This window comes from Ailuropoda melanoleuca, chromosome 10, assembly GCF_002007445.2.
Source record: "Ailuropoda melanoleuca isolate Jingjing chromosome 10, ASM200744v2, whole genome shotgun sequence".
Classification (NCBI taxonomy): domain Eukaryota; kingdom Metazoa; phylum Chordata; class Mammalia; order Carnivora; family Ursidae; genus Ailuropoda; species Ailuropoda melanoleuca.
Window position 1 is genome coordinate 35718406 of NC_048227.1, and position 13573 is coordinate 35731978.

Below are 13573 nucleotides of genomic sequence, written 5' to 3' on the forward strand. Positions count from 1 at the left end.
TAGCTCTGGGGTATTTGAAATCGCTGAAGCCTCGGGAGTAAGAACCGGGACCAAAATCATCATCCACCTCAAGTCAGACAGCAGAGAGTTTGCCAACGAGGCCCGGGTTCGAGGTGGGCCTGGGCCACGGGGGATGTGTGCGCGGTGGGGCGGGAGCTTCTCGGGCTGGTCGCCTGGGCTTGCTGGCACCGTCAGGTTTTGTTCTGTCTTCTGCCCTCGGTGGTTGCACGCGGTGCTTTCCCCATCCCCGCTCTGTTGTGAAATGCTTCCCGAAGCCCGGTGGTCTCATCCGGCTCTGACTGAATGCTTATCCGAGGTGCCAAGTGCTTTCAGGATTAACATTAACCCACATAACTATGTTTATGCCACCAAGAAGGTGTGGGGGTTCTTGGTGGCCTGGGCCTCAAGACACCTGGTTCTCGTATGAGTTTTGGTATCCCGCACAGGCAGGACAGTGTACCTGCCATGCTGTGGCCTGGCTTCATACCTGTGACACCGCTGGCATGGAGTCGTCCTGGCACGCTGTGTTACCCCTGCAGCCACTTCCGGAGCTTTTGTATCCAGAAGCTTCTTGTATTCATTGTTGGTGCGTTTTTTGTCTTTTCAAGATGTGGTGACAAAGTACAGTAACTTCGTCAGCTTCCCCTTGTACCTTAACGGAAGGCGCATTAATACCTTGCAGGTGAGACCCTCGGCTGCCTGAGGGGCTTGGGGGGCTGTGGGGAGCAGTTGGTACATTCCAGTGCTGGACAAAGAGTTGGGGCTGGGTGGCGCTGTCCGAGTGCCAGTGCGGGGGTCCCTCGTGGAAGGCCAGGTGCACAGGTGCAGGAAGGTCCCGACCCCTCTGTGTCCTGTCCACGTGCACCATGTGCAGTTCAGCAGTCCTTAGTGTGTTCACAGAGCCACAGTCTGCTCTAGAGCATTCTTACCCCAAAAAGGAGCATGCCCACATTAGTAGTCACTCCCCATCTTCCCCCCATAGCCCCAACACTTCATGTCCATGGAATCAGACACTGTGGGCTGTGTGTCTGGCTTCTCACCATAATGGTTCCAGGGTTCATCTGAGTTGGAGCCCGCATCAGTCCTCTGTTCTTTTTTTACAGTGGAGTCTCATTCCGCGGCTCGACCATGTTTCTTTGTCCATTCGCTCGTTAATGCATTTGTGATGTCCTCCAGGCACCTGCAGACCCTCTGGGCTGGTCTTTCCTAACGCCCTGTATTGGGGAGAGGGCCCTTGTTCTAGTGTCTCTTGTGTGTCTTCGTGGGCACCCCTTCTCCCCACACTGGAGTGGGTGGGGCTGAAGACGGAGAGGGGGGTTTGCATCCGAGCCCACTGCCCTGGTGTGTCCCATGGGCTGGTCCTTGGGTCATCCTGGGGGCGCACTTGCCTGCGCCCAGGGCCACAGGCTCCAGTGGCCCAGCTCTGCGCAGTTGTTGGGAGGACACGTCTTAGACCCCACGTCCTCATGTATCTCCATTTCCAGGCTGTCTGGATGATGGACCCCAAGGATGTGGGTGAGTGGCAGCACGAGGAGTTCTACCGCTACGTCGCTCAGGCCCACGACAAGCCCCGCTACACCCTGCACTACAGGACGGACGCGCCTCTCAACATCCGTAGCATCTTCTATGTGCCGGACACGGTGAGGCCCGGTGGGCGCAGGGCAGGGCTACCAGTGCCTGTCTGCTGCTGCTGGGGCGGCCGCCTCCCCCATGGCGACAGCGTTCTCCAGCGCCTGTAGCATGTGCCTTGAATGGTGACAGGTCAGCACAAACATCACAAAAATTAACTTGGTAACATCAGAGCAAAAGCAAAAATCATGCCTCCAGTTAGGTGAGCACAGGGAGTTAAAGTGAGGGGCGTTTTCACGTGCCATCTTGGCCTAGAGCAGAGATGTTTGGCCGCGCGGGCCTGGGCTGTTGTAGACCCACGGGGAATCCCTCAGAGCAGCATGCGAGCGGCCTGTGTCCACGGTGCGCCCCTCACCTGTGTGGCTAAATGGGGCTCCGTGGTGCTCCCATGAGCTGGTGGGCACTCCATACTTGACCCCCTGCTCACAGCAGCATGGTGAAGGTTCTGATGAATCCTGCAACAGGGAAACCTGCTCGGGGGTTGGAAGAGGTTCCTGGCCTTTTCTGACTGCTGCCCTCGTAATGCCCCATGGCTCCCCATTTTGGAAAGCACCTGAGACTGTCACTCCTGAGTGAGTTCCACACACCAGCACCAGCCTGTCCCGGGACTTGTGAGGAATGCAGAATCTCAGTGTCCCCAGGACCTCCTGCGTCCGTTTCCATTTCAGCAGGATCCCAGTGTGATGTGTGTGTGGGCTGCAGGTTTAGAGCAGGGGCCGGGGGACGGCTGTGACTTGCTTGGACTTCACGGGCTGTGCACATCCTGGAGCCCTGCCCTCCCTAGCATGGACGCCCCTAAGCTGCAGATGAGCCCGGCTGTGTTCTAGGAAACTTCATAGACCCTGCGGTTTGGATTTCACATATTTTTTACATATTGTGGAACATTCTTTGTTGCTCTCTTTCACAGCCATTTAAAAGCGAACAAGTTGGGGGGGGCTGGGTGGCTCATTCGTTTAAGCGTACAAATCTTGTTTTGCGGCACAGGTCATGATCTCGGTCCTGGGATCGAGCCCCGAGTCGGGTTTTGTGTTGAGCAGAGAATCTGTTTCAGATTCTGTCTCCCTCTCTCTTTGTCCCTCTTTCCTCAAATAAATAAATATATTAAAAAAAATAAAAATAAGGGGCACCTGGGTGGCTCAGTTGGCGAAGCATCTGCCTTCAGCTCAGGTCATGATCCTGGGGTCCTGGGATGGAGCCCCACATCAGGGTCCCTGCTCAGCAGGGAGTCTGCTTCTCCCTCTCCCACTGCCATTTCCCCTGCCCATGTTCTATCAAATAAAATCTTAAAAATAAAAATGAAAGTGGACAAGCCGTTCTGGGGCTACCCCAGCCAGGTGATGAGCTGGATTTGGTCCCTGGCTGTTAGTTGCTGACCCTGCGCCCCTAGCGGGGGCTCTATTCGCAGGCACGTGCGGGTTGTGGTTTATGTCCTCCAGCGGGAACAGGCCGGGGGAGCCGTGGCCGCCCAGGGATGGCCCACACCGTGCTCCCCATCGAGAGCGCGTAGGGCTCCTCCCTGGGCTTTGGGCTTCTGAACGAAGGGTGGCCTCCTGGCCTCTTTCTCCCCCTGGGTCCCCCGACAACTCCCCCGACAACTCCCCGGCACAGGCCTCTGTGGGGTGGCTCTCAGCGTTGTCCTCAGAGCTCCTCGACACTGCTCTCTCCTCGCCCCCAGAAACCATCCATGTTTGATGTGAGTCGGGAGTTGGGCTCCAGCATCGCGCTGTACAGCCGCAAGGTCCTCATCCAGACCAAGGCCACCGACATCCTGCCCAAGTGGCTGCGCTTCGTTCGCGGTATGGCACTGACCCCGTTGCTGTGACGGGGCTGTGTGTGTGAGCTCTGGCATCAGCAGGACTTGGAGGGGCCGGACGTGTTGCCCCGTTGAGTCTCCCCTCTGTGTCCATCTCCAGTTTGCTGTCACCCGTGCGTGGTCTAACTTCATGTCAGGTGGGGAGGCGGAGGGGTGTGCAGTGAGGGCCAGGCGGAGTCACGGGCACCACGAGGGTCCTGACGGCCCGTGTCTCACTCAGGCGTGGTGGACAGTGAGGACATCCCCCTGAACCTCAGTCGGGAGCTCCTGCAGGAGAGCGCACTCATCAGGTAAGCGGCCGAGGAAGGGCCCGGGCATCGCCCACAGCGCTCAGCTCTGCCCCCAGGGGGCCCCGGCGACTGTGAAGGAGTTGAGAGCCGGGTGTGGTGCTGCGGCAGGACCGGGCCTGGAGGGCCGTGTGTGGGGACATGCGCCCTCCCTTGGCCATCCAAGGGGCCACTCCAGGCATGCCGCCTCTGAGGTGGAGGCGGCAAAGGACGACGATCCCAGGAGGAATCTGACCTTGGTCCGGAAGGCCACTAATGGCGTGAAGGTGACCCTCTTTTGGAGAGGTCGCTCTGTGAATCCCTGTGGGCTGAAGTGGCTGCATTTTTTAGCTCCCCACCCTGACGGTAGCAATAGCTACTGTTCCCTGAGAGCTGATGCTCCCCCTCCTCCCGCCGCACCATCAGGAGCCTTTCCTGGGCAGCCTGGGTGGGGCCACCAGCTCATAGTTGCAGAAACAGTTACAGACCAGTGACACCAGGCAGTGGGTGCACCTGGACTTGAATCCAGGTGCTCGGGCAGGAGCAGTGTAGTGACTGCAGCCCGGCACGCAGGGCCTGACTTTGGAGTTGTCGTCCCATTACTGGCGATGTTCACCTGGCATGTGACGAAAGAGGTGTTTGCCTGGCGTCTCCGTGTCCTGTTATTCTTTTCCCCTTTGGAATTAATACACTATACGTGGGGGTGGTATTTTGCAGCTGTGTGAACAGCACGTTGTGTCATCAAACTTTTTATTAAGATTTTATTTACTTATTAGAACGTGCGTGCACGCGCACTAGCAGGGGGAGGGGCAGAGGCAGAGGGAGCAGCAGACTCCCCGCTGAGCAGGGAGCCTGACGAGAGACTCGATTGCAGGACCCTGGGGTCATGAGCTGAGCTGAAGGCAGACGTCCAGCCAGCTGAGCCACCCAGGTGCCCCACTTCATCAGATTTTCAGTGTCTTTATTATAGTATGTGTTCATTTTTAAATACCTAAAATTTCTTTGTAGGAACTGACTTGCCATGTTGTTCAGTGGCTTCTGATCTTACTGTCATCATGCATCTTGATGCCCACACTGCCTCCAGTGTAGCCGGCAGGCGGAGTCCAGCCAGCCTGGCTCCTGTGCCCTTCGACAAGCCCCCACCTTGTTTTCAGCATCCTCGCTTTTGGCACAAGATGTTCCAGGCTCTCCTCCTTTTTCGCCTACATCTTGTCCTGACCCCAGAATCACTTACTCCGTGAAGGGGCCGTGGTTCCTTTGGAGCATGGTTTTGAGAAGCCGAGATCTGGGCCCTAGGGATGCCATTGCTGTTGGGGTGTCCTTTCTCCCAGGCCCCCTTAGTAGTCAGCTAAGGAATATATGAAGTCTGTGTGTGTGGATGTGTGTACATACACCAGTGCTTGTTTCTGTGTGTGGCAAGTTCACGGATGACCAGCCGGCACCCCTGGGACATCCTGGTCTTGCCCCTTCCCGTGTGTGCTCCCTTTGACCCTGAGCCATCTGCCTTGTCATCCCTAACCCGTGGAGCAGTGACCAGTCCCCCACCATGTAATCAGCTTGCTGTGACCACCCCTCTCCCCTCACGCCGGTGCCCCCCCCGTACCTCCTGGGCTCTGACCTTCCACACCAGGCTGCATGGTCACCCTCCTGGGGCTCGATGTCCCGTTCTAGCCACTGAGGCTGCCCCAGCCTGGGTATGGTGCTGTCCCGTCCCGCCCTCTGGCTGAGGGACTGAGGGGTTGGGGACAGGAGTAAAGAGGGAGAGCTTAGGGGAACGTGAGACTGTTTACCCCTACCCTGTGCTGTTACAGAAACATGGTAATTTCGCTTTTGTAAAAGAAAGGCAAAATATTAGGAGTGAAATATACCCTCGATTCCACCGATGAAGCCGCTCGTAGTGTTACACCACTACGTGGTGCCACAGTGAACACCCCAGTCGCCCTAAGTCCGAGTTTGTACAGCTGGTTGTGCCCATAGGGATGCCGCCACGTCAGTGTGGGTCCCGACGAGACACTGCGGCGCACAAGAGGCGGTAAGGACGGTCTTGGTGCACACCCACCGCGCCCTGCTGTCTGTACGCATCGGGATTTTTCTGCGTTTCTTCTAGCACAGGCACTTTCTCATGTCCTTAAGAACCATTAGACGACAGGCTGTTTGGCCCGACAGCTTTTTACGTTCCTTCAACACAGTCTTCCCCGTTCAGCTGTGCAAAGCCGGGTCCATAAAGCTTGCTGACTCTGGTCTCCGGTGTGATCTGCAATGGGAACCAAGGCCATGGCCTCCACAGGGGGGTTGGTTCGCATTTCTGCCTCTCGGGGGTGCGTCTCCCCAACTAGGGTTTGTCAGGGGTCCCCTTTCTTTTTGCTTCATGTTTTGTAGTTTCATCAAAATGGTGTCATTTTCACTTTGACTTTTAGCGGAATGAATGTTTTTCTTGCCTTTCTGATCTTTTGTATTTCACGGATGTTGTGTGTGATAAATGAATTTCTGTTCCGTAGGAAGCTCCGGGACCTTCTACAGCAGAGGCTAATAAAATTCTTCATTGACCAGAGTAAAAAAGATGCTGAAAAATATGCCAAGTTTTTTGAAGATTATGGCTTGTTCATGAGGGAGGGCATTGTGACCACCGCTGAGCAGGAAGTCAAGGTAGGGTCTGGGTTTCTGGGCCTTTCTCTGGGCTGCCATGGGCTGTGGAGGAATCCAGTGGAGTCCAGAAACCTGAGCTTCCCGGGACATGACTGTGGCACAGCTGGATGCCGCGCAAGGGTCAATAGAGGCAGCATTTGGCCTCTGGGCCTCTGTCTGGGGACGCGGCAGGCCTGCCACTGCTTCCCAGAGCGTCCTTACTGTGTCCCACAGCACTGAGCTCTTTCCGGCCTGATGCTGGAAGGAGGTGGGCGTGCCTGGTCTCCTCCCAGAAGAGTTTGGGTTGCTCTGGAGATCACAAGAGGCAGGGAACAGGGCAAGGTGCCTGGTTCTTGGGGTGGGAAGGCCAGTGTGATTGGTGGAAATCCTTTACTGTGGTGTCCCTGGGGTCAGAGTGGAGTTTAATTACTTAAAAATGATATGAACATCCCATAAACATTTTGGTCAGTTTTAAGTTACCATATAATTCACATACCATAAAGTTCACCCTTTTATTTATTTATTTGAAGATTTTATTTATTTGAGAGAGAGCGAGCAAGCACAAGCAGGGGGAGTGCAGGCAGAGGGAGAAGCAGGCTCCCCGCTGAGAAGGGAGCCTGATGTGGGACTCGATCCCAGGACCCTGGGATCGTGACATGAGCCAAAGGCAGACAGTTCACCAACTGAGCCACCCAGGCGCCCCAAAATTCACCCTTTAAAAAAGTGAATAGTTCAGTGGTCCTTCATGCATTCACAAGTGGTACAGCCACAACCATCCAATTCCAGAACGTTCTCATCCTCCCCCCGCAAAAAAAAAAAAAAAGACACCCATACCCATTAAGCAGGCACTCCCAGGCCTGGGGTTTATCTTCTGCACCAGAACAGCAGGAGCTGAGGAAGGAGGTGACCAAGCATCTGGGGTTCCCTGGGGGTTTTCAGGCAATGGGGCTTGGACTCAGGCCTGCCTTGCTGTTGGCTGGCTGCAGACTCCTCCAGCTCCTGGTCTAGGCCTGTCTGAATTTCCCTGTGCCGTCAGTTACGTGTTTCTGGTTAACAGCACCTGGGTGGCATCTGCATCCCCATCGTGCCATTTCATCAGATGTCGCCTCTGAACAGCTCCCATCTTCCCCGTGACCCTCTCTCCCCACATGTCTTTGCTGGATAATCGAGGAGAAGTCTGTGGTGTGGATTAGGCAGAGTTTAGGTCTCAAGTTACATCCGGACTGGTGGCGTCAGGGACCCAGGCCCCGGCTTGTTGTCACTCTTTGGTCATTAGCAGGCAGCTCCCACGTTGAGAGGATAGGACACCAGCAGGCATGTTGACTTCAGTTGACAGAAGGAAGAGGACGGAGCCCCGTCCCCCACCAGTACATGCCCACTATGGTTCGTACCCCACCTCGGGCTAGTTCATGCTGTGGGGAAGCCTGGGAATGTGGCCTCCACACCGCATCCACATGCATAAGACACAGGGTCAGTGACTAGAATGGACAGAGGGTGCCGGGTCCAGGAAAGTCTCTGCCACAGACAGTGTCTGGCCACTCCTAGGACAGGACCAGAATGCCCTTCCCCGCAGGGCCCTGGACCACATGGGGTGAAGGTTCTCTCCAGGGTCCCCTGAACTTTTGAAGTGGGACCTGACGGATACCACCAGAGTCCCCACAGCCCCCCAGGGGCTGAGCGCCGTCCCTGGGCCTGGCACCCCGGGGCGACACCGGCCAGAGCCCTTCCTCCCCGTAGCCACAGGCTTCCGAGGTCTGTGCCAGGTGATTGGGAGGCTTTCAGAGCAGGATCTGGAACAAGCGGAGCTGGCCTTTGTCTGCAGGAGGACATCGCAAAGCTGCTGCGGTACGAGTCCTCAGCCCTGCCTGCTGGGCAGCTGACCAGCCTCCCGGACTACGGCAGCCGCATGCCAGCCGGCACCCGCACCATCTACTACCTGTGTGCCCCCAGCCGGCACCTGGCTGAGCATTCGCCCTACTACGAAGCCATGAAGCAGAAAAACATGGAGGTGGGTGAGCGATGGGCCGGGGCCAGGACAGGATAATCAGTGTTTGAGCCCCTGAAGTAGGGTCTCTGCTTAGTGGACAGTGGCTGAATGGGCCCAGGACCTCGGAGAGCCAAGCAGCATGAGGTGACGCCCAGGGGCCCAGCCGAGCTGCCGTCAGTGTGTGTCTCTGGGAGGTGACGTGAGGTTCCTCTGTAGAGTCACTATTGCTACTTCGACGACAGCCCGGGCCCTGCTCAGGGTCGTCTGGTGGACCCCGTAAGGCTCAGGAAGTGCCAGGGTCTCTGGGACGCCTTGCCGGACATGGCACCCAGCCCACACCTCACGCCCCTCTCCCCTGTCGCGGGTAGACTTCTCGAGGCCCGCCCGACGCCGACATTCTCCGGCCCTTGCAGGTTCTCTTCTGTTATGAGCAGTTTGATGAGCTGACATTGCTCCACCTTCATGAGTTTGACAAGAAGAAACTGATCTCTGTGGAGACGGACATCGTTGTTGATCACTACAAGGAGGAGAAGTCGGAGGATGGGTCCTCAGGTCAGCTTCCCTCCTGTCTGGGCCCAGGCCTTGCTTGTGGCCTGGGTGGCTGGGCAGGCGGGCTCAGGGGGCTGTTCATATGGGGTCTTCTTTGTTCATTTGTATCTGGGGTCCCCCCCCGCACAAAAGCAGCTCTTGGGAACATCTTCTGTTTAGATCCTGGAACCTCTTCACTCCATCCGGCTTGGTTTCCTGATAGAAATCATCTTTTCAAAACCCGTACAAAGTTATACGGTCCTCAGGCAGCCAAAAGTGCCTTTTAAAGTAGGCTCCACACCCACCATGGGGCTTGATTTTGTGACGCTGAGAGCAAGAGTTGCATACTCTACCGGCTCAGCCAGCCGGGCGCCCCCGAAAATGTCCTTTATGACGTCTGATTTTACCTGCTTGCTTTTAGGGGAGGAGCCTTTTGGGACGCTTCTGCCTTTGTGCTGGTGGCCAGCGGGCAGGGGAGGGAGCCTTCCTGAAACCTGGTAGTGGGGCATTAGTGTTTCAGGCTGCGGTGGGATCCCATGGGGTGGGAGTGGCCGATAGCAGCTCGGAGCTCACTCCCTTCTGCTGTCCTGTAGCTGGTGACCGCCTGTCGGAGAAGGAGACGGACGACCTGATGGCTTGGATGAGAAATGCACTGGGGTCACGTGTCACCAATGTCAAGGTGAGGCCAGAGATGGGCCACCTCCCAGCCACCATGGCCCTGTGTGACCCCACAGGCACTGGCTGAGTTGCTGGCCTCGTGTGCCCTTTCCCGGTGGTGGTCGAAGCCCTGATCTGGGGTGGAGACCGGCATGTTGCTGCCGCTCCTACACGTGCACCCACAGGGACGGGGGTGTGAACGCTTGAGGGGAGGAGGTGTGCCGGAGGAAAGGCCCGAGGGAGCCATGGGCAGGGGGGTGGTGAGAGCGTTGTCTGCGGGAAGGAGGCTCAGGCCATCAGGATGGGCGGGCCTGCAGGGTCCTAGACAGTCGTAGGACTCGGCAGTGGCCCCCATGCAGCCGAGAGGCGTGGGTAACCAGGCAAGATGGCCCTGAGACAGCCACTGATGTGGGAGAACCCGGTAGCTCTGAGGGACATGGGAGGAGGGAGTCCCCAGTCAGGATTCTGTCCCAGGAACTTCCTGTGGCAGCGGCTTGGGCAGCCTGCATCCTCCGGTGTCACCTGGGGAAGCTTCCGACCCGGTCAAGACCTTACAGCCCGGGGGCCCCCTGCCTCCAGCTGTTCCCTCACCGGGTCCTTCACCTTGCCTGTAGGTGACTCTTCGACTGGACACCCACCCTGCCATGATCACCGTGTTGGAGATGGGGGCCGCCCGGCACTTCCTGCGCCTGCAGCAGCTGGCCAAGACCCAGGAGGAGCGCGCTCAGCTTCTGCAGCCCACGCTGGAGATCAACCCCAGGTAGGCTCCCGGCCCCTCGGGCCCAGGGCACCAGCGTGCATGATTCTCCCCTGCCCGGGAGTCCTTTATCGTTGTGAGTGTGCTGCTTGCGTCTGACACCTAAAAAGGGCAGAAGGCTTACGTGCAGTTTGGTGACTACAAAGACAACACCTGTGTGATCCAGCTATGTTCAGTTAACACCCCCCCCCCACCCCATGGGAGGTTCTAGAACACTGTGGTGCTGGCTGCCGGGTGTCCCCATGCCCTGGTGGGGGCCTGTCCCTCCTCAGTGGCCCCACAGCCCTCTCTGTAGAGACCTAGAGTTCCTCACAGAGCTCTAGTCTGACAGTCCGTCTTGCATCCTGGAGAAAGTTCCGGGTGGCCTGTCAGTGGAGTCCCTGGGTGTGTGCTTCTGAAGTCGTGCTTCCTTCACTAGGCAGTAGACGGTGCTTGGGGAGGGTGGCCGGGTGGGGTCGTGTCCAGGGTGGAGTAACAGGCAGGAATCTGCCTCAGTGCTGTGATTTAAGTCTTTCTTGGTGGACTTGTGGGTCGTTCTCATTTGGGGGCTGTTGGGAACAGGCCGCTCTGAACACTCTTGTCCGCTCCGGCCCCGGCAGGTGTTTCCCCTAGGATCACCTACCCAGATGTCCTCCATGGGGCGAGGAGGTGCCCGCTGCCCGCACACAGCTGGCACTGGAGGCCCCAAGCCCAGCGCTCACTGTCCTTCAGCTTGGCTTTCTCATGCCACGCCTCAGACTCTTTTCTGTTGCGTTTTGTAGTTTGTTTATATACGCTTTCTCAGTTGCCAGTCTTTTTCCAGTTTTTTCTGTCTGCGTAAAGATGAGTTATTTTAATGAAATCATAATTTTTAAACACTCATTACTTTGCTTGAAGTCTAGTTGACATACGGTGTCATATTAGTTTCAGGCGTACAACATAGCAATTTGACGTTTATGGACATTACAGCGTGCTCACCGCGAGAAGTCTGTGTACCCGGTCACCGGTACCCTGTGCTGTACTTCTCGTCCTGTGACTGACTGGACAATTGAAGTTTGAGCCCCTCAAGCCCTTCACCCATCCCCCCACGCTAGAAGTCTGTATTCGGTGTTTTAGGTCTTAAGAAATCTTTATCATCAGAGTCTTAAATGTATTCTCCTAACATTTCTATCTAAAAGCTTTAACATTTTGGCTTTTTGGGCTGATTTTAGTCTATCTCTAATTGGTTTGGGATGTGGGAGAGCTGTCGTATCTCACTCCACATGAACGCCTGCACCGTGACCGCTCATGTTTGTCCTCTCCCTGCTGACCGGCGTTGGAGGCCTGTCCAGCATCAGGTGGCTGCACCGCACGGTCTTCCCTGCAAGTCTGTATTCAGTGGGTTTCCCTTTCCCTTCAAGGGTATCTCCCCTCCTGTAGGTCTGCGCTTGTACGAGGCAGCCTGACCCCCACACACAGTTGGGCTTCTGACTGAGAGGATACTGGCTTCCAAGTCCATTTTGAATGAACTGGCATCTTTATGTCCACTCTGTCTTTTGGTAATTGTAGAGTTCTTGCACCTATTTGATGTACTGTATTTATTGGATATTTTGAAATTCATTTTCTAACTTGTATATGAAGACTTTTTGGGGGGATTTTGTGTACAGTAATAATTATAAGATTTATTTTAGGAGGAGTGAAAATCTCAAACCGACTTTGCATTGAGCATGGGGCTTGATACCATGACCCTGAGGTCATGACCTTTGCCGAAACCCCGAGCTGGCTGCTTAGCCTACTAAGCCACGCAGGTGCCCCTACGGTAGTTTTTAAATAATACATCAATTACCAAAAATGTGAGAAAAGAGCAGAGAGCAAACACCTCTAGGTTTGTGCTCTACCACAGTCATTACAGCCCATTTGGTGTATTTTCTCCTGGAGTCTGATCTTACATTGTTGTATGGTTGTTTTTTTAAGGATTTTAAGAGAAGCGAGTGCAAGTGGGCATGGGGTGGGGGGCGCAGAGGGAGAGGGCTGGAGAATCTCAAGCAGATTCCCTGCTTAGCCCAGCACAGGCTCAATTCCATAACCTTGAGATCATGACCCCGAGCAGAAACCTAAGAGTTGGATGCTCAACCGACTGAGCCACCCAGGTACCCGTGTTTTAATAACTATTTTTAATCATTAATACTTTTTTCCTGTTGGCTTATAATCATAAATTTTGTTTAGACAGCTAGGGAGAGCAGAGAGGTTCCTTTTCCTCTTTGTGACCCAAATGTTTAGGCACGGAGTCAGTGGGTGAGCAAGTGGACTTGGCTCGTGGCCGGCCAGCCAGCATGGGGCAGCCCCATGCAGGAGCTGCCATCCGGACACGCGGGGGCTTCCAGCTGTGAGCGCCTGGCGGAGGCGTGGACTGGCCCGTGGGCTTTCCTTCAGGCTGGCACGGCTGTGCTCGTTTCTGTTGCCAGAGGCTCTTTTTAAATTTTAGTTGCTTTTAAAATTGGTGATATGTTCATCGGGGTCAGAATTCGGAAGAACCAGGAGGGCTCACAGTGCAGTTCCCCTTGCACCTTGGTCCCCCGTGCGGCCCACGGTAGGTGTGTCTTGCCAGAGCCAGCGCGTGCACGCAGACTGGCCGGTGGCTTTCCTAGAGTGCTCCTACCGAACGCAGTGCTGAGGGCGGGGGCTGCTGTGTCTCACAGCCGTGTCCACGCCCATGTTTACAGACTGCCACTGTCCTCTGGCAGTGGGCACACATTTCCCCAGCGCCTTCTGTTTTACCAAACTTCTCAATTTTGACATAGGTTGGGTATGAGTAGGGTCAGACAGCGACTTATGGTGTCTTCTGTGAAGAAATGCACTTCTCATGCAGGGTTCTCACATTCTTCTTTTGAAATGATGTTTTGATCTAAGGAATCCAGTAGAAGTCCAGTATTGTTCTGGGTGATTGGCCAGTTACCCTCCCTCTTGTACGCTTACGTGGTCTCTGTTGCACGGAGATGTTGGCTTTTCTTTTTTAAAGATTTTATTTGTTCATTGGAGAGAGAGCAGGGGGAGGGGCAAGGGAGAGCTGAGCAGGGAGCCCAGCTTGGGACTCAGTCTCAGGACCCTGGGATCACAGTCTGAGCCAAAGGCAGATGCTTAACCAGCTGAGCCACCCAGGCACCCCAAAGTGCTATCAGTGTTTTAATACTATAGTTTATTTAATATGTTTTTAAAGTAAGCTCTACACCCAACATGGGGCTTGAACTCAGGACCCTGAGATCAAGAGTCGCTCACTCTACCAACTGAGCCAGCCAGGGGCCCCAGCTGTTGGCCTTTCTATTTTTAGAGCCGGCTGTCCAATTACTGGAGCC

General features: G+C 55.6%; 1 protein-coding gene across 2 annotated transcripts in view; it reads left to right on the forward strand.

Moving 5' to 3' along the window:
- The window catches only part of TRAP1 (TNF receptor associated protein 1), a 47792-nt gene that overhangs the window by 33284 nt on the left and 935 nt on the right, over window positions 1-13573 (forward strand). For both annotated transcript variants that reach the window (XM_034670480.1, XM_034670481.1), the window contains 10 exons: window positions 4-113; window positions 609-682; window positions 1485-1640; window positions 3305-3425; window positions 3663-3732; window positions 6207-6354; window positions 8156-8341; window positions 8734-8872; window positions 9442-9527; window positions 10120-10265. In XM_034670480.1, coding sequence (XP_034526371.1) covers window positions 4-113; window positions 609-682; window positions 1485-1640; window positions 3305-3425; window positions 3663-3732; window positions 6207-6354; window positions 8156-8341; window positions 8734-8872; window positions 9442-9527; window positions 10120-10265 — 1236 coding nt within the window. The remainder of the gene's footprint in view (window positions 1-3; window positions 114-608; window positions 683-1484; window positions 1641-3304; window positions 3426-3662; window positions 3733-6206; window positions 6355-8155; window positions 8342-8733; window positions 8873-9441; window positions 9528-10119; window positions 10266-13573) is intronic.